At 37.6% G+C, this 20,088-nt stretch overlaps 3 protein-coding genes across 5 annotated transcripts; 2 read left to right on the top strand and 1 right to left on the bottom strand.

Moving 5' to 3' along the window:
• Positions 1–146: 146 nt before the first annotated feature.
• On the top strand, positions 147–9,716 carry LOC133518271 (RNA-binding protein 39). The gene is made up of 8 exons (XM_061851919.1): positions 147–309; positions 551–605; positions 2,252–2,328; positions 2,726–3,299; positions 3,536–3,802; positions 5,639–5,854; positions 6,700–6,824; positions 9,336–9,716. Exons 2-8 carry the CDS (start codon positions 552–554, stop codon positions 9,622–9,624), a joined length of 1,602 nt encoding a protein of 533 aa, XP_061707903.1. The 5' UTR covers positions 147–309; position 551; the 3' UTR covers positions 9,625–9,716.
• A 299-nt stretch (positions 9,717–10,015) lies between these two features.
• LOC133518297 (uncharacterized) lies at positions 10,016–20,073 on the bottom strand. Of its 3 annotated transcripts, none has more exons than XM_061851969.1 (3): positions 18,763–20,073; positions 14,250–14,604; positions 10,016–10,281 (listed from the first exon to the last, which is right to left on the bottom strand). In XM_061851969.1, exons 1-3 carry the CDS (start codon positions 18,819–18,821, stop codon positions 10,081–10,083), a joined length of 615 nt encoding a protein of 204 aa, XP_061707953.1. In that variant the 5' UTR covers positions 18,822–20,073; the 3' UTR covers positions 10,016–10,080. The 3 variants fall into 3 exon arrangements, with proteins under 3 accessions (XP_061707953.1, XP_061707954.1, XP_061707952.1); XM_061851970.1 differs by having other exon boundaries at positions 18,915–20,073; XM_061851968.1 differs by lacking the exon at positions 18,763–20,073 and adding an exon at positions 14,827–14,948.
• Positions 16,659–17,596, top strand: LOC133518291 (uncharacterized). Its single transcript, XM_061851962.1, has 3 exons — positions 16,659–16,824; positions 16,912–17,119; positions 17,210–17,596. The coding sequence occupies exons 1-3, from the start codon at positions 16,680–16,682 to the stop codon at positions 17,577–17,579; spliced, it is 723 nt and encodes a 240-aa protein (XP_061707946.1). The 5' UTR covers positions 16,659–16,679; the 3' UTR covers positions 17,580–17,596.
• Positions 20,074–20,088: the final 15 nt, after the last annotated feature.

Raw genomic sequence — 20,088 nt, 5'->3', positions numbered from 1 at the left:
ACCAAGAGCTTAAATGCCAATTACATCCACACTTCCCGATATCGGACCATCTTTAGAAAATATACTAGATCCAGGGTCTATCTATGGTGTTCATGAATTTAATTTTTTGACTCAAATTCATTCATTCATTTCATTCATTCATCTGTCATTCACACCGTTCACTCGCATCGCTTCGCAAGTCGCGACGCTATAGCTTTGCGTATGCCTACTACAAATTATTAATTAAACCCTGAATTCGATGTGTATTCTTGCTATTCGTAATAGAAATTTGGTGTTATTGGAGATCACGTATTAGTTCAAATCCTTCAGGTATGTTTTTTTTCCTGAGCATTGTGATTTTGCTTGAAAATTTCTAACACCCATCGAAAAGTTTTATTCATTCCGCCATTTTGTCATACTGATTGATCGTTACATACTAAAAGACTACATATAACACGTTCTTGTTTTTTATTGATATAATTATCAGTGAATAGTCCTTTTTCTGCCTGGTCCGGAAACCAACATCCTATTATTCTATTTTGATATGGCATACCATCTTTTCAATTTGTAGAATGGCTGAAGATCTTGACGTGGAGGCTATGCTAGAAGCTCCTTATAATAAATCGGTAAGTTTCATTTGCGCCTTGGTATATTATTTTAGACGTATTAGTAGATCCGAATTTATCACTAGTGATGTTGTATTACTTTTCGGTGATAATTAACAATGACAAGGGTGCTTGGGTTTAAACACTAATGCTAAAGGACACGTTTAGATATAAACATGTGTACTTAATATCCTCAAGTTCTCAATACACTGGTTATAAAAAAAAACTTGTAAAGTTACGTTTAAGTATTTTATTGTACATAATAAATCCGAATAAAGACAAATGGCATTAAGCCCATGGAGTAAATTAAAATCATACATAAATTTGTAACCTAGGAGAGCAGCATATTATTGATACACAGCATTGTCTACTCCAACCTGTCAATAGCTAAATTCACTTGTTGTATTTTTGGTTGGGAGTGAAGCACATAGACAGATCTAATATCAGAATTATTAAACATGATATTAGTACCCTTTGGGGTTTCAGATAAATTACTTATGGAATATTTCAATAATTAAACATTACTTAAAGTACTGAAAATTATGTGTGTCCTCTAGTATTAGTGTAAAATATTGTGCTTAATACTTATGTATACAATCTAGTATACAGCTCTTATTGTATTATTTATTATTATATGAACTTAAACTGTCACTTATTAGCTCTTTACAAGAAGACTTCATACTGTTCAAAATAAATATAACATAGTTGGTACTAGTGACCAACAGGAAACCAGTAACCAACACTTCTATTTTTTATCCAAGAAGATAATAGCCGATTTCTTGATTGGGAGATCATATTCCTGTTCTTGTTTTCTTGAACAACTAATAGAAGTCTCGATTACAAGTTCCCTGTAGGTCACTGGTGCTACGTTATGCTACTTGATTTAATGGAAGACCTCCATATCTTTGATATGTATGTTTAATGAATGCTGCCGCTGAACCCATCAATATTATAACTTATTATTATATTCATTTCAAGTATCCCCTTAGGTCTGCTGTTCAAAGATGTTGTTTCCTTATGAAAGTTTTTATACCTATCATTACCATTTTCCTTGAATTTTAATGCTTACTTCCAACGTCTTTGAACAGTTAATAGTTAAATCTTATGACAAAACTACATTTGAGAATCATTTCTTGTATTTATAGAACTTTGTGGTAATAGTCCAGCATACTTCACCGACCTGAACAGACAGAGAGGTATCCAATACACTTAACTATTTTTTATTTGATTAAAATTGTACAATTCCTTAAAAATAGAATCAGTTGGAAATAAAATGAATCAGTACTGAAAATTATCTTTACCAAATGGATGTAATAAACAAAACGAAAGCTGATGGGACATAAATCTTTTGCAGAAGTATCCCTGTGTGATGTTAGCGCTGTGCGCATCCTTTGTCAGTGGTTTATCAAACGGTAAGTTTAGATGAGGGCATCGCAACAACCATGACTCGGACAGCAGCAGATTGTTATATAAGCAACTCTTCTATCACCAGCGACTTAGGCAGACTTATGCCAGTAACTCTTAAGCTATTTTGCTAGTGAAGACAGCCATGTTTTCACTGGTGAAATGGTAAAACAAAGTTTTTACAATTTAACTAATGCAATTTTATTTATTCACTCGGCGTGTGTTGCTGTGGCGCTGCTTCTACCTTGTGCTTTGTGTGACAGGATAACAATTCCTCATCAAAGCATCGGGACAAGTACTCTGATAAGCACAAAGATAAGGACCGGGAAAGCAGTCGAAGGTAAGACTTGTCGTAAATTCCTACATTGTTATATTTAGAGTCCAGAAGAAAAATAATAAGGATGCATGTTTATTATTTTAAGTTATCTAAAGGAGGAAAGGGGAATAGTAGTCTGAAGTTTGGACTATCTTCCCAATGTATTAAATTTTCGATTATGATACAGTTTGTATTAGTGAAAAATGTAAGCCTATCTCGTAACCAGTACACGCGCGTGACTTCGTCCGCGAAGAAGTCTAAAAAAAACTTTCAATCGTTTTACGCAAAATTGACTGCTGCCGTATATTCCCTGGACTTCATTTGCAAGCTGGAAGTTTCCAGTAAGGTTAATAAATGAATATCTTCATTGTAATTTATCCTTGGCAAATACATTATTTAATGCAAACCATGGCATTTACAGACGCAGCAGATCAAGAGATAGAAGAAGATCCCGCGACAAGGATTCTCGACGTTCAAGGGACAGGGAAGACAAGAGAGATAAGGATCGTGAAAGGGACCGCAGTGGGCGTAAAGATCGTGACAGAGAGCGCGATAGAGATCGCGATAAAGACCGCAGTCACAAAGACAAGGAGCGAGAACGAGACAGGGATCGCGACCGTGAACGCGAACGCGATCGAGAAAAGCGCCGCAGCAGCAAAGACAGAGAGCGCAGCCGAGACCGAGATCGAGGACGCAGCCGTGAGAAATCACACATTAAAAAAGAGAAATCAATAGAGAAAGAAAAAGATGTACGAGAATACAGATCTAAATCTAGAGGTACAGAACCAAAACTTGACGAATTGCCACCGGAAGAGAGAGATTTACGCACTGTATTTTGTATGCAACTATCTCAAAGAATCAGAGCTAAAGACTTAGAAGAATTCTTCTCCTCTGTTGGTAAAGTAAGAGATGTGAGACTCATAACATGTAACAAAACTAGAAGATTTAAAGGGATTGCTTATATTGAATTTAGAGATGCTGAATCTGTACCATTGGTAAGTATTTAAATGTACTGAAACAATGTTTAAAACATAATTTTTGCCATTTTCTTTTTTAGTTTTACTAAACTAATTTATTTTGGGATAATAGTATCCTACTACTAGATAGAGAGTAGTAGGAGACTATTCAGATATAAGATCAGTATCTTCTCGGCAAAGAAATGAAATGAAATCACATCACATTGATGTAAACAAAATATTAAATAATATTCTAATTTATTTGTTACTTACAGGCTCTTGGGTTGACAGGACAAAAGCTGCTTGGCGTTCCCATTATAGTTCAACATACTCAAGCCGAAAAAAATAGAGTAGGCAACACTCTGCCTAACTTAGCACCAAAGACAAGCAATGGACCAACTAGGCTTTATGTTGGGTCATTGCACTTTAACATCACAGAGGACATGTTGAAAGGAATATTTGAACCTTTTGGGAAAATAGATCATATCCAACTCATGACTGACCCTGAATCTGGCAAAAGCAAAGGATACGGCTTTTTGACGGTAAGCAATATTAATGACAGCAATAGAAAAAAAACCGCCAATATTTTGAAATAGCTTTCTCATTATCAGTGATCGGAATAGATGGTGCCATTTCGGGCGAATGACCTTAAATATTGTTCAGAACATGGATAAGACTTGAGATTCTCCAACTCGTACTTCTCACGGAAAATTAACTTCAAAACGCAAAACTAAAAAAAAGTCATTATAAATACATCATTAATTTAAAATAACTTTCGTTTAACAGTTACAATTAAGTATGATACTATCATAAAATATAACACGAAACATCAACATCACTATATAAATGAACAATATTAAATTATTAGTTATTTATTTAACATTTTTATTCCTTACTTTCTTTGAAATTATAGTAATAAGTTTTTTTTTTCAATATTTGAGTAGTAGTAGTATATTTTCTACTGTCAATCTATTGCTTTTGACGTCTAATATGCATTTATATGTATAAAATGACCTTTCAACGTCATCAGATGCGGTTTCTTTTGAAACAATTTCTGCGAATTCTCTTATAGTATCTAAATCTGGATTTCGAGACATGGCCGCTTTAAGTTTGCTTTCTACGCGAAAACTAGTAGACCATTTTATGACCATCCTAACTTGATCAAAATCTATTAAGGAATCGACCATTGACATATTACGTTCCTGTAAACGAGTTAAAACCACCTCGATTATATTAAAATTTTCATGAATAAAATATAAATCTCCTTTATGGTTTTTTTATTGAAACTGCTTCTGAAGTTTTTAATCGTGACAAGACCTTATTAATTTCATTAAAGTACTTTAAGTAGCAAGACACTGCAGCGAGCCAGGTACCCCACCTAGTAATTACTGGCTTAGGAGGTAATGGCAAATTTGGATAAATTTCCTTTAACAGTTGCACTCTAGTAGGAGACTTTAAAAACATTTTTATCAAGTTAGCGATCAGGGTGTCTACATCCGGATATTGACATCTTATTTGGTCTGCCATCCGATGCAGAGCATGAGCTAAGCATGTAATATGTTTCATTTTCGGTAAAACACTTTTTAAAATTCGCCCCAACTTCAACATATAAGCAACGCTATCAGTACATAATAGAAGCACATTATCGAGTTGGTTTTCAAAGGATTCACCCCACATATTTTTTAAGCAGTCGGTAACAAACTTAGCAATAGTCTCGTCATTCTTTACTGCTAGCACTTTGCTACAAAATAAGTTTTTTAGGAAACAGGTGCATTCAAGGACTTCACCAAGAAATGGACCACATATCTGCCTAATAAGTCTGATTTTTTTTATTTGCTACTTCTCTGTGTATAGCAGATATTCTGGCATGATAAAACTTGTCTTAGAGGTCCGCGGTTCTTTAAAACATTTTTTACTAAATTTTCATATCAAATCCCGGCTTTAAAAACTATATCCATACTAAGCTTACGCACCAATTCCGATCACTGCTCATTATATTACGCTGCGAATAGTCAGACGTTCATGACGAAACAAGTAACCCTTGTTAATTACAGATAATTAAATCATTAACCTATTGACCGCCACAGTCGGCTCTGGCCGTCATCGGAAAGTCTTGGCAAGGACGCCAACGTCGGCTACAGCCGACAGCTTCGCCAATTGAATAGGAAATTTCGAGGAACTTCATAAAGTTCAGTTTCGCTTAAATAATCGCGTGTGCCTGGCGTCCGGGGCGCGGCATATTCCTTCGCCGTCTGGCGTTCAAGAGGTTAAGCTGGTACTTCTAGATATTTAAATGTAACTCCATATTATTATGACTTGTGAAGGATCTGTCTCTACTATTTATTGCTAGTTATAAGTTTTTTTAAATCTTTTTCCAGTTCCATCATGCTGCAGATGCGAAAAAGGCTATGGAGCAGTTAAATGGGTTTGAGTTAGCGGGAAGGCCTATGAAAGTAGGGAACGTGACCGAACGCACTGACGGAGGCTCGAGTACGCGATTTGATGCGGATGAGCTGGACAGAGCTGGAGTTGATTTGGGTGCCACAGGTCGTTTGCAACTCATGTTTAAATTGGCAGAAGGAACTGGATTGCAGGTATGTTCATCCCTAGAGTTATGTAGGGCATTATTAGAATCGTAATTTAGGTAATGCTTGATAAAATAAGAGATCTTTTTTTTGGAATTAAATAGTATTTTTTATGGCAAAATAAAAACCAAATATGGTAATGCCCCACCAAATCTGTATCAAAACTCAAACCAATATGCCAGTATGAAAATTAGACGCCCATGTTTTTAAACTTTTAAATTAAATTTTATCTTGTCTTACTCATAGTACAATGTCTACCTCAAACAGTTGCAATTATACGGTTAATATCTGTACACAGAAAGGTACAAAATGAAAGATTTGATGCAATGTTTATTGACTAAAACAATACTTAATAGCATATATAATATACTCCTGTAAAAAGCAATGAAATAAACGTATTTGTATATAATGATGTCTCTGTGAATCTAAAAATCGTGATCATGGAAAAAGAAAGTGTCAATGGCATCTGCTTACTTTATTATATAGCTAACCCCTTGAAGGTCCCGCAGGTTGAGGTTCTTCTCTTACTGAGCGTAAGCGAGACGGCTATGCGTGCCCGGGATCGCTGATATCATATTTTCGAATTGTTATTTTTAATAAGCTTTAACAAAAAAAGTTATCAGTGAATTCGATCAAAAGTAAAATTACGCATTTTTAGAAGCAATTTTCATATTTTTAGCTTTTGTGCAAAAATAGTTACGATTTTATAAGGTTCAAATAGATGAAGTTACTAGAGAAAGAACTCAATATTGCTATTCATATTTTTGGTAATCTTTAAAAAGTGCTATGATTTAAAAAAAACTGTGCTAGCTAAAACTACTGCACCTTAACAAAAAAACTGGTTATATTTTCAGATCCCACCAGCCGCAGCGTCAGTGCTCATGGGCAGTGGCTCCGCGCTAGTGGCCCCACAACCCCAGGTGGCGCCACCCATAGCCACCCAGTGTTTCATGCTCAACAACATGTTTGACCCTTCCAGGTAAATGCTTAACTAATTATATTACTTGTTTTAAAACTGGTGCGCGAAAAGAGAACAGGAAAAATGACGCTTTATATTTATATAAACGTATTGGGATTCAATACAATTGAAAATGAAATGAAAAATGAAAAATCGTTTATTGGTCACAATCATTGTGTTACAAATTGAGAAAGGGTTGGGACCTCCTAGTAAGTATATCAATACTTGTGACAGGAGACCCCGCTCTTCCAGCAGCAAGTTAAGGTTATATTAAACCAATACAATGCACGTTAATTATGTAGGTACAGAAAGTAATGAATTAAATTATAATTTGGCTAAAGTAATAGTTAAGTTAACAGTTTAAAGCAATGTAATAATCTCAGAGTAAAGGGGAAATAATTATTTTAGAATACCTTGACGACCTGTTTGGCCTAGTGGGTAGTGACCCTGCCTACGAAGCTGATGGTCCCGGGTTCAAATCCTGGTAAGGGCATTTATTCGTGTGATGAGCATGGATATTTGTTCCTGAGTCATGGGTGTTTTCTATGTATTTAAGTATTTATAAATATTTATATATTATATATATCGTTGTCTAAAGTACCCTCAACACAAGCCTTATTGAGCTTACTGTGGGACTTAGTCAATTTGTGTTATAATGTCCTATAATATTTATTTATTTATTTTATTTATTTATTTAGAATATAGCATAAAGTTTTTAACATTAAGAAAATATGTTAACAATGTTAAACTATGTTAATATTGTGTGTGAGTGTATGTGGGTGTGAGTGTTTCGTGTTAGTTCGTCTGTATTAGTGAGTGTGTGTGTGTGAGAGAAAGAATGTTTATGATAAATACATTTGTGATTAGATTATATGATGATTTGAATTTATGTATATTACCTAGCATTAGAATGTAATAATAACTCTGTTTGCTCATAGTTTAAATTATTTAACCAATCCCGAACTACTTTTTTACATTTATATGTCTGAAGTGGATAGATAGATAGTGTGGCATCAACTAAATTATACAAGTGGGCTGCTTGAGAAACATACTGCCGCTTTGCGAACACAGAGTTTAGTTTAGGAATGGGGGCAGCTTTAGGTTTTCTCCGACGTGTGGTACTAAGTTCTTTGTATTTGAGAGATTTGTGTAATCTTAATATAGCATTTAATATATACAATTTGCGCATGGAGAGAAGATTTGATATTTGATACAGCTCAGTTGTAGGGAATCTGTAAGGTTTCGAGTTCATGACTTTTAGCAGACACCTTTGGCCTCGTTCGACATCAATAAACTTAGTTTTACTTGATCCTCCCCAGATGGTAATGCAATATGTCCCAATGGATTCGGCCAAAGCAGTATATATGTGTTTTAATAAATCCAAAGATGCGATTTGTTTTAGTTTTTTAAATAACCAGGTTAGCTTTCTTATTCTGCCGTTAACATATTCGACATGCCCATACCCGGAGAGAAGCTGATCAAGAATAACGCCAAGGTATATAATGGATTCAACCTTGTCAATGTTATTACACTGACAAAGTTGAGTGTTTGTTAGATTACATCCATGAATTTTTAATAATAGGGTGTTAGGTGGTTGCGAGTTGTTGTACTTAGTGAAGCATATGTATTTAGTTTTGGACTCATTTAGTGTAAGTAGGTTGGATCTTAGCCAGGCAGATATCTTATGTAGTCCTTTTTCTGCCTTTGCATACACTTTGTCCCAAGAAATGTCACTGAAAACAACAACAGTATCATCTGCATATGAAATAATGCTACCTCCGTCAATTCCAAGGTTTGTCAGGTCATTGATGTAAGCCAAAAATAAGGTGGGACCAAGGACACTTCCTTGAGGAACTCCAAAAGAAATAGACTTCTCATCGCTAAGATATGGACCAATTCTAACTTTCTGGGCTCGACTATGGAGATAGCTATTCAATAGGTCGAGTGGTTTTCCCCTGATTCCCATAATCTCAAGTTTGTGAACGAATTGGCATCGAGTCACCAACATGTTAAAACATATTACTCCATAAAGCCCTTTTAACACTTCCAGGCAGCACCAATCTACAATGTTTCCCCAAAAAGATCCAAGTATATTACAATTAATCCAGCTTTTATGATTCATTTGAAGACAAGTAACATTTCCCGAAACACCAATCTAATTTGAACCTAAAAACGCAATGCTAATGTTGAACTTCTATTGACGCATATATGGTCGATATTATCGTACTATCCTTGGAAAAGGGTTTAATGAATGGGCAGGGTCCTACCTACAAAAAATAATTAAATATACATTATTTTAATTAGGCCTGCCAACAGGCCCGGATATTTGCTTATATGTCATGTGCCCTACACAATTTTATTATATTTGATTTACATGCAAATAAGCATCCTATCTATGTATGTGTATGTGTGATATCAGCAAATTGATTTATTACATGCTGTATGTATATGTGACATTGTAATTAAGAGTTCGTGTAAGACATATCAAGACGGCGACGAGCATGAAATTTTAAAACTTTTTTTTTATTACAGCGAAAGCAACCCTAACTGGGACATCGAAATCAGGGACGACGTAATCAGCGAGTGCAACAAGCATGGTGGCGTGCTGCACGTGTACGTGGACAAGGCGTCGCCGCAGGGCAACGTGTACTGCAAGTGCCCCACCATCGCCACGGCCGTGGCCTCGGTCAACACGCTGCACGGGCGCTGGTTCGCGGGCCGCGTCATCACGGCCGCCTACGTGCCGCTCGTCAACTACCATTCTCTCTTCCCCGACGCCATGACTGCGCTCACGCTCTTGCTGCCGAGCCGGGCGCGATAAGCATTTACTACTGGAGGACCTAATAGAGTATTTGCTATTCTTATTATTATGGTGATAACGTAACTATAGTTAATAAAGTGTACAAGCATGGACGTTTTGTTTGTTAATCGATGAGTGCTATGAATTTTAGGGTGCCAACGAGTGGACGCTCGAGCGGAGGAGACCAGCCGAGCGTTCTTGTTAAACATATGCAAGAGGCTGGACATTGTTTGGTGACATTTTAACATCCTGCTGGCCTTTTTACTGGCTCTCCGAAAAAAAGCTATGATTGCAATTTGATTGGCCAATCTAGGTTTGAGTAGATACAAAACCAGATAGATTGAGCAATCGAACCATTAATTTACTTTCTGGGTTATAATGGGAAGTTTTGTGGGAAAGAACTAAGTCGTACTTTCATATTAAAAATATGTATTTACATAACAATCGCTCATCATTTTTACTCTTAGATCACAGGTGCTATACTGCCTTTATCCAATCTATCTCTAAAGTTGCAGGACCTTTCTGTTTAACAGGCTGGTACACTCCTCCGTACATTTGGATACCAATACTAGTTATTTGGGAGATATCAAGGGTCTCGTTACTGACTCGTTTGCCACGATAATATGCTTTGAATTCCGAAAAGGGCAGATCACGGACAGCAAATTCATTCCTTGGACCCTGTAAAAAAACATCACAGCTACAATACAAAAACGTGTAACTAAAGAAAAGCTTGTAAAAAAATCCTACTTATCCCACTTTTACTTTTAGGCGTGTCCCATCAAACCTCTTTATATTGCATTTTACATTGGGTATAGGGAGCGTGCATGAACTGTAGGAGGCAGCACAGGAGCCGTCAGATTTTTGGCGCGAGGCGTAAATGTGATGTTTTTTGTTCCGATGTAGCCCACAAGATGGCAGAACCTACTATGCACAAGAAAAAACGTGACGTGTACATGTGCATGTTTATGGTTCCGATTCAGGCCACAAGATGGCAGACCCTCCAACGCGCACGGTCCCTATGTAATATACTTTACTCTTTTGGGTATGTAAAATTATCTGTCAATGAATAAAAAAATTTTCGTAGATGTTACCACGGTGATATATGGAAGACCCAGCAAGAAAATCTTAATTCAAAAAGTTTGAGATATGATGGAAAATCAAGTCTGTTATTAATTCAGTTTCTGGAATTAGATCAAGCTAAGTTGGCAGCAATTTTGATAGCACAGACTGTGCAGGTGTTCTTTTAAACGTCAAACTTCTATTAAATTACAAACTAAACTAACTTATTTAATTTGATAAACATTTAATTTTAAAATGAATATTAACATTACACATTGAAATATTCGCGCTCCCGTCTTATTGCTAGCAACATGCCGGTAGCGGGTAGCGGCAGCAAAATCACCAGAGTCCAAAGTGTGGACACTCGCTGCTTTTGATTATGGCCATGGCACGATTTGCGGCAACATTGCCTGACCTAACCATTGCACGACGACAGCGTTAGCTGTCACCACAAAACACAACAAATATAGCTTTTATCAAAGAGCAACCAGCCGCCCGTATCTCTAGCGAGGACCGATTGACTCGCATCAACGACTCTAAAAACCCAAACCCAGGGCCAGCGACTCAGCTTATGGGTCATGCTCTAACAGTTCCGCAGGGCCAGTGACTCACAGATTAGTCATGAATAAATTATGAAGTACGTATCCACTAAGTGCAATAAAGTAAATATACTGAAATTCTAGATACATCCGCATTGCAAGCAAACAGATAAATTCAAATTTAAAAGATATCAAAAATATGTAAATTTTAGAAGTTATTGACATGGCTCAGGGTCACCGTGGCCTGGCGCTACTTGTAAAAACTATAAATGTTTCCGTAGCAGGCTAAAATAAACTTTATTGGCTGGTTTTAAAGCTTATTTCATATTGAAGCTGTATGATATTGTACCATTTTACAACCGATTAGTGTTTGAATGATGGCACGCAACTTTACCAAACCGTAGTATAATAAAATAATATTTTGTTTTGTGTGAGGGGTAAGGCAACGAGGATTTTCTCCCACTGTACTATTATGTCGTTATATTTGGTGATTGTTGTATTGTATCTTAGGCCATTATCTACTAACAATGATGTTAATATTCATTTTTAGGGTTCCGTAGCCAAATGGCAAAAAACGGAACCCTTATAGATTCGTCATGTCCGTCTGTCTGTCCGATTATATCACAGCCACTTTTTTTTCGTTTCAATATTAACAAGGCAGTTGAAATTGTCACCACTAACTAACATTGTATTATGATTATAGTGTGTGACAAATATTTACAAGTTTTATAAAAATATTTTGTTTTGTGAGGGATAAGGCAAGGGAAATAGGTCAAATTGAACTTCCGAGATTTGACCCATAAAACAACGACAAAGCACAGCAAGTTAAATATGTAAAAAATATAATGTTAATTCCTACAAATTGCAATTTTTTTTGATAGGGACAGAAAAAAGGTGGTTAGTATAAATGTTGCATAATGTTGTTCAACTGGCCGGCTTCATAAGCGGCGATTTATTTACCGTGCGCGCCAGGCCAGAGACCCAGATGCTGAGTCATACGTTTTAGCTAAAAACTGTTTGTATGGTGGCCCGGCGTATTGTGTACGCTCGACGGGTCTTGGCCATAAATGGAAATGGTAGCAAAATTATTTACCTTGGGCGTTAACACTTGAATTCTATCACGAGTTTTCGTCACGACCCTTTTCTGATTTCGTTCCAACCGAGTTTTACACGACACTCACGCATTTTTTTCCTTGGAATTGTCGGAATAGATTATTTCAGAATAAATTTAATTTATGAATAAATGGTTGGTGAAGACCCGTATTCGTTTTGAAAGACCTATCCAACGATATCTCGTTGTTGCAGCGAAAAAATAATGGTATCCTCACTTTTATTACGTGTAGGGGAGGCACTCTAAAAAAAATTATACTTTTTATCCTACCACTTTGTCGGCGTGATCGATTTATATACATATATCCATGCCAAAATGTAGCTTTCTAGCAGTGGCGGGGCAAGACCAAAATTTTATGTGCGCAAGGTAGGTACACGAGGCCCTCTGGTGGCGCAAGAAATAACGAACATTTTAAAGTTGTGTCCGAAATATTATACTTATTTGAGGCGCGAGGCCCATGTCGCCTACGCCTAACGCCGCCTCAGGGGGCCTACCGCCAAGACCGAAAATCGCAAATTGCGGGGATCTTTCCCTTTTAATATCACTTAGTGTAAGGCCTGAGTGGACGCTCGGAGCGGAGCGTTCGGCGGGGCGTGCAGCGGGGCGGGCGAGCGTGAGATAGAGCGTCCAGCGAGTGGCCTCAGTGCACGCTCACCGCTCGTGTGAATCGGTCGCATTCACCATGGCATCGACGTCGGACGACATTCTTGATTTCTTTTTAGAAGAGACTTCATGGCTCAAAATGTGTCGTTTTTCTACAAAGCAAGGTCCTAGTGTCGTAGTGAAGCAAAGAAGACGGTTTGGAGAATTTCCCACTTTATACGAAACCTTAAGAAGCAATGGATTAAAAGTGAAAATAAATACTTTAATTTACCTTCCATTTATTTAAACAGTCTATTTTTGTAATGATAGCCAAAATGCTGGTTTATATTGTATTTCAATAATTATTTGTTTGCACGACATGACTGCACGCTCTTATCGCCGCTGCAAATCACAAACGGGTTTGAACCTCTCCGCGACGCCCCGCTCGACGCCGCATTGCCCGCAAACTTGCCCGCTCGGCATTCGCTTTGAGCAGCGTCGACTCAGGACACCAGTATGAGTTTCATTTGTTTAACATGCACGCCGCACGCCCCGCCCCGCTGCACGCCCGACTCGAGCGTCCACTCAGGCCTTACACTAAGACGCGATTAGAGTGACGGAGAAAAATGCCCGCAATTGACGAACTTCGATTTTCGCGGTAGGCCCCCCGCTTTCTAGCACTAACGACACATGAATGACCGACCACCGAACAATGCCACGGACGGACAAACAGACAGACGGACATGGCGAAACTATAAGGGTTCGTATCCCTATAATTGACTACGGAACTCTAAAAAAGCGTTCAGACTCGTCTGAATATATCATGCGTCAATTAGGTTGCATGTAGATTATAATTATTGTCGTTAGCTTTGTGTAATTCCGAATACCACAAGTAAATTATTTATTTTTATTGACCGAAGCGTTAGCGAAGGTCTCTGTTATGACTCGGGCAAAGCGCTTTTGTCCGGAATTCGGATATTCTCCTCTCTACAGGTTGCAATTCTCAACCGATTCTCGTGAAATTTTCAGTACCTAGTTAGAATCTTTCTGTCGTTTCGTTTTTTAGGAATGTTAATCATTTTGCAAATAGGCATAACAGACTTAAGTGCCATTAGGGTCTATAGCACTTAAGACCATTGTGAGTAAGTGCGTTGTAAGTTCGTTGGTTTTTTTTACATTTTTTAATCTTAGAATCTTATCACGAGGTCTACAGCTCACAGAGCCACTAGTTATAATTTTGCATCTGTATTTGAATACCGGTCGAACCGGCTTATCTTTCTCGTATCACGGTAACCTACTTGTTTAATGGAAAACAAATGACAACCATCCTCTTATAGGGTGTGCGTGTAACTTACTTGGAAATACTGTTCAAAGGAACAATTTGGCTCGTTGTTTAAATCCTTATGCCGTAAGACGACTTTGAAGCCGTTGAACTGTCCCTGGGCACGGCACCGCAACTGCAACTTCGTGTGCCCCGTCAGATCATATTTCCTTAAAGCCCTGACTCCAGCGAACCCAGCCCCATTTGTCTGAGGATTCAGCAGGGCGAAGAATATCGCTCGTTTGTATTCAGTGTTCTGGTGCATGACTAGAACTGCTTTGGACATTCCCACAGAGCGCACGGTATCCGATTGTTCCTGCCATCCTTCCACGCCGTCCGGCCCAGTGAAGTCGAAAATATATTGTTCACCGTTCACGGTGTTCGTATTGCTATTAAAAAAAATAAAAATATATAAAGAAGCTTTTATTGCCGTCATCTAGTTAGATGACGACAATACCTCTACTAGTCAAAAAGAACGATTAAGGCGCCCGAACAATATGAGGTTATATCGTTTTATTATAGAGTTGCAATGACCACCTCCCCAACATCAAGAAAGCTTGATGGTGTCAAAATATTGTGTATTGTCACCGAAGTTACATGGGTATACTTACGTAATTTTAGCACAACTTGTACATCTAATAAAGTTCAATAAACAATACAGAGACGCGATAGTCTTGTCATGATATGTCATTCTGACAAGTCGAATAGGCCCCTGACTCAATATCTTACTTTTAAGTATTAGTCCGTTTTTTAAGAGGAATTCGTATAAGGAGAGATATATTTTCCGGAGTACAGCAATGCCACTTGGTACGAATGTTATACACGTCCACCGAAGTCCAAAGCGACCGGGAGCCAGACTGAACTCCGCGACATGTGGGGGGGAGGGGGGGTCAAAGTACAAAGTTGCCGGCGCTCAGAAAAAAAAATCTGGTGGATTCGTTTGGACCTTTAAGTCAAGTTTGGTGTCGTTTTCAGATAACTAGATGATGCCCAGTTCATTCCCCATACCAGTTCTTTTAGGGTGCCATAGCAAAATATGACGAAATACTTAAAATAATAAACTTTTAGAAGTAACACAATGTAAACAAACCCTTATATTTACATATTTTTGTATGAAACTTGGTTTATAAAAAATACTATCCGAAAGCCTATTTAATGCAGATTATAAAAACATTAACAATAAATATACATTTAACTATTTTCATTGTAAAATAAATTAATTGTTGCACATACGTAATAGAGCCGCAGCGCGGTCTCACTGATCGCGCGCGGGCGACGCGGCGACGCTCAGCGGGGCGGGATCATGATCTTCGCCATTCGCGTTCATTCGACTTCACTCACTCAACCGACATACATACTTGTACAGTCAGTTTTCGTTCAACTTTCGTTCGAAGTGTACCACACGTGGCTTGGAATCTATAGTTTGTTGTCATCAAATTAAAGTCCAAAATTTCTTCTCTGAAAAACGACTGCAATTTGTTCAGTAAACTGTATATTGCAACCTGTGAGCATAGAGAAGGAGCTCAAAAGACATAAAACCTGCGCGGTGACCAGAATATTGACTGGACACTGTAAGTTGAACAAACACATGTTTCAAATTGGGAAGAAACAAGACGCGACATGCAGGTTCTGCCATGAGTCAGAGGAGACTGCAATGCACATTCTCTGCTCCTGTGGACCACTAATGTCAAAAAGAAGTACCCACTTAGGGCGGCACGTATTGCAACCCTATGAGGTACAGAACATTACGGCCCAAAGAATCTGGAATTTCCTGGATTCAACGGGCATCAGTAATGAACTTTAAAGGGCTGTCACAATAGATCACTACCTGGTCGACGTGGCACTCAAAGGCCCGAAACCCCAATAATAATAATAATAGAGAAGGAGACCTTGACACGTTTTTTTCTCATGAAAATCAAAGTAGTCCTCCTGCTCTATCAGCCATGGGTTTATTGAGATCTGGAGTCAAATCAGACTTAATTAAATGTTTGACCAGTCTTGACGAGGAAACAACTCGTCCAACAGCTAAGATATTAGATGGTTCGGCTGTAGTTCATATGCTGCCAATGTGTTTTCATCCTTTCTGACTAGAGAACTATCTAATGACGAACGACTGGACGTGGTTTGGGATACATATAAAAAAGACAGTCTCAAGAATACAGCTCGAGAAAAACGAGGTTCTGGCCAACGCTTATTAGTTGGCGAACATACAAGAATTCCAAAAGGATGGGCTAACTTTCTTCGTGACGGATCAAACAAAGAAGAGCTATACCATCTTTTGTCGTCACATTGTTACTCAAACATGGACTTACCAATGGGTAAAGAATTCGTCATAACTGATGGCTCCGAAGCTCTTAGTAAAACCACTCCGACTGAGAATATGGCACCGTGCAATCACGAAGAAGCGGACACACGGATAATGCTTCATCTTGCTGACGCTGTGCTGAAAGGGCACTCCAAGGTAATGTTAAGAACAGTCGACACAGATGTCGTCGTACTAGCAATATCTTGTGTGCCAAAGCTAGAAGGCCTAGAAGAACTATGGGTGCACATTGGAACAGGACGAAATCACCAATACCTGGCGTGTCACACTATATCTTCATGTTTAGGTAACAGACTTATTAGTACCCTAATCAATTTTATGACAAGATCAATCAAATTTAATACTAAATTAATGGTCTTCTTTATTGTTACAGGCCCTGAAAGAACACACGTTTTGCCCTTATTTCATTCTTTCACCGGATGTGACACAACCTCATCCTTTAACGGAAGAGGGAAAAAAACCGCGTTTGAAGCTTGGAAAGCATATCCGAATGTCACACGGGGGTTTGAAGCACTGTATAGGGGGGAATATGACAGAGCGGACCCTGAAATTCAAAAATTTGTTATTACCATGTATGACAGGTAAGAAAACGATTTTATTTAAAATATACTTTTATCCAGAACTTGCGTGCAGCGAGACCTGTCCTTTATCTAAGAGTATTTGTTTTTCAGATCATGCCCCTCTGAGACAGTAAATGAGTGTCGCAAGAATTTATTTACAAAAAAAGACAGGCAAATCGATAATTTGCCTCCTACTGAAGCTGCTCTCAAACAACATACCTTAAGGGCAGTTTTACAGGCTGTTTATGTTTGGGGGCAGTGCCTAATAAAAAACCAGAATATTCCTTGCCCATCTGAATGGAGTTGGCAGAAAGAAGGAGAAGTTTGGGTGCCACTGTGGACCCAAAGTCCTATGGCTGCTCAAGCATGCCTGGATTTGATTAGATGTAGGTGCTTGAAATCTTGCAGAAACAAATGTAATTGCTCCAAACGCCAGCTCAAATGCACAGAACTATGTAATTGTGGAGGAAATTGTAAATAAATGTCTGTAAACTTTAATATTTCATTTTACATTACTCATCAACTGTAATAAATACATCTAATATGTATATGGACGAAACGTGGAGCATATTATTAACTTTAAGAAAACATTTAAATTCTGTAAATCGGTGGAGTACTTATCAATTTATGGCGTGAAAACCAAACTGCTCTTCCGCCATCTTTGATTGCCTTCCTTTCCCCCCTCCACTACTTTAACACTCTACGACCGATAGTTTCGTATTTTGGGCGTTACTAGAAATCCAACGATACCAGTTGTGATAGCTAAAAAGCACAAATGAAAAGTTCCAGTAGTTCGAAGATAAATCGTTCTATGCGGCTATAGAGGGTATGTACAATAATTATTTTATTTTACACTGAAAAAAGTTAAATGTTTATTTATTGTTAATTTTTTTATAATTTGCATTAGATGGGCTTTCGGATAGTATTTTTTACAAACCAAGTTTCATACAAAAATATGAAAATATAAGGGTTTGTTTACATTGTGTTACTACTAAAAGTTTATTATTTTAAGTATTGCGTCATATTTTGCTATGGAACCCTAAAAGAACTGGTATGGGGAATGAACTGGGCATCATCTTGTTATCTGAAAACGACACCAAACTTGACTTAAAGGTCCAAACGAATCCACCAGAATTTTTTTTCTGAGCGCCGGGAACTCTATACTTTGACCCCCCCTCCCCCCCACATGTCGCGGAGTTCAGTCTGGCTCCCGGTCGCTTTGGGCTTCGGTGGACGTGTATAACATTCGTACTAAGTGGTATTGCTGTACAGAAAATTGGCGTACTTTTTCCCCTTAAAAAACGGACTATATGCACTTGTGATTGATCAACAAAAAAGCAAATGTCCAGGCACAGCTGCGAAGATAAAGTTGAATATTATGTACCTACATAACCTTCTTTCTTTGATAAAGAGAATAAGAGTTTTGATTTTATTCTTTTTAGAAAGCGTGGCTCTGAGCGTTTATATTTGAAAAGTGACCAGGTTCTACAAAGTTCTAAGGTACAGGCATCGGTAATATATGTCGTGGCTCCATTAGGGAATTTGGTTAAGCAAGAAAATTATCTAAATTAATTTTGGAATTTATACAACCTACTAATGTATGGCATACAACAACAAAAGTACAGTAAGAATGCGTAGCTAATACGATTAATACACATACATACCTGTTACTACTAAGAACGCTCGCAGATATTAACAAAAACAAGAATACCGTAAATAACATTTTCGCAATAGCGTTTATGATTTCTATAAATTCAATTTAACTTAACGCGTTCACTCAATATAACAAATACAAGCCAATAACTGCGGTACATACCTATGTGTAAGTGTATTATCTAACTTAGACATATCTTTGTAAACAAGAATATAGGTACGTTTGACTCTTATTATCTTAATTGGGTTATTGACGTCAAAAGATCGTAGTACCCTGGGCGGATGACAGAAACCACACTTAAAATTTTAAATATATGCACACAATGTTGCTATTGATAGCTGATATAGAATGGCTATTCCAATGCGCATGCCTTGGCGTCATATATTGGGCGGGTAGGTACAATAAAATAACAAACAATACATATTATTGACAGGTATCTCACCAACCGGCAGTAACTAGTAAAACGTAGTGATTATATGCTCTTTGGTAACTAGTGGGATTTTTATTCTCAGTTGTTACCACTAAAATCATTATTTTAATGGCAATACTGACAAAATATCAAAATAAATATATTTTTCCAGCGACAGCCGATTTCGTAACTACTCTAAAACTGAACGACACGAACATTTTTAGGGTTCCGTAGTCAAGTAGGAACCCTTATAGTTTCGCCACGTCCGTCTGTCTGTCTGTCTGTCCGAGGCTTTGCTCCGTGGTCGATAGTGCTAGAAAGCTGAAATTTGGCATGGATATATAAATCAATAAAGTATCGTACAATAAAAACTAAAAATTTAATTTTTTTTTAGGGTACCTCCCCTACACCTAAAGTGGGGGTGATTTTTTTTTTTTGCTTTAACCCTCCAGTGTGGGATATCGTTGGAAAGGTCTATCAAAACTAACATTTCTTGATAAAGTGAATATATTCGGAGATAATTGCTCCGAAAGAAAAAAAAATGTGTCCCCCCCCTCTAACTTTTTAACCATAGGTCCAAAAAAGGTGTTCTAGAGGTGTTCCTAGTTAATCATCAGGCTGAAAATATGACAAAATAAATTTGGTGATAGCTTAAAATAGTTAGTCAGTGGGATAACCCAAATAACACTAGCTATTTAAGATAGGTATCTATTTATTTACTTTGTTAAGTATATATTTTTCTAGACGTTAAAAATATAAATTGTAGAATTTTTTCGACCTACTTAGTTGCAATGCCACAAGTTATTTGAATTCATTTACATATTGATCGACGCTATACGCCATGACATTCAAAATGTGTTAATCACACTAACATGTTGATTCTGAGCCATATTCTAGAATTATCTTAATTTTAACAGTGTCTTATTA

Source organism: Cydia pomonella, chromosome 5, assembly GCF_033807575.1.
Source record: "Cydia pomonella isolate Wapato2018A chromosome 5, ilCydPomo1, whole genome shotgun sequence".
Classification (NCBI taxonomy): Eukaryota; Metazoa; Arthropoda; class Insecta; order Lepidoptera; family Tortricidae; genus Cydia; species Cydia pomonella.
The sequence above is the reverse complement of the archived record's forward strand: the minus strand, read 5'-3'. Positions and strand labels throughout refer to the sequence as shown.

Bases quoted from the DNA above. Each gene is read 5' to 3' on its own strand.
- LOC133518271 (XM_061851919.1), top strand. From the start codon at position 552: ATGGCTGAAGATCTTGACGTGGAGGCTATGCTAGAAGCTCCTTATAAT. The intron at 2,329-2,725 runs GTAAGACTTGTC...TGGCATTTACAG, and splicing joins GACCGGGAAAGCAGTCGAAG to ACGCAGCAGATCAAGAGATA. The intron at 3,803-5,638 runs GTAAGCAATATT...ATCTTTTTCCAG, and splicing joins AAGGATACGGCTTTTTGACG to TTCCATCATGCTGCAGATGC.
- LOC133518297 (XM_061851968.1), bottom strand. From the start codon at position 14,906: ATGACATATCATGACAAGACTATCGCGTCTCTGTATTGTTTATTGAAC. The intron at 14,605-14,826 runs GTAAGTATACCC...TTTTTTTAATAG, and splicing joins ACAAGTTGTGCTAAAATTAC to CAATACGAACACCGTGAACG. The intron at 10,282-14,249 runs GTAAGTTACACG...GTTTTTTTACAG, and splicing joins CCTTTGAACAGTATTTCCAA to GGTCCAAGGAATGAATTTGC.
- LOC133518291 (XM_061851962.1), top strand. From the start codon at position 16,680: ATGTTAAGAACAGTCGACACAGATGTCGTCGTACTAGCAATATCTTGT. The intron at 16,825-16,911 runs GTAACAGACTTA...TTATTGTTACAG, and splicing joins CACTATATCTTCATGTTTAG to GCCCTGAAAGAACACACGTT. The intron at 17,120-17,209 runs GTAAGAAAACGA...TTTGTTTTTCAG, and splicing joins GTTATTACCATGTATGACAG to ATCATGCCCCTCTGAGACAG.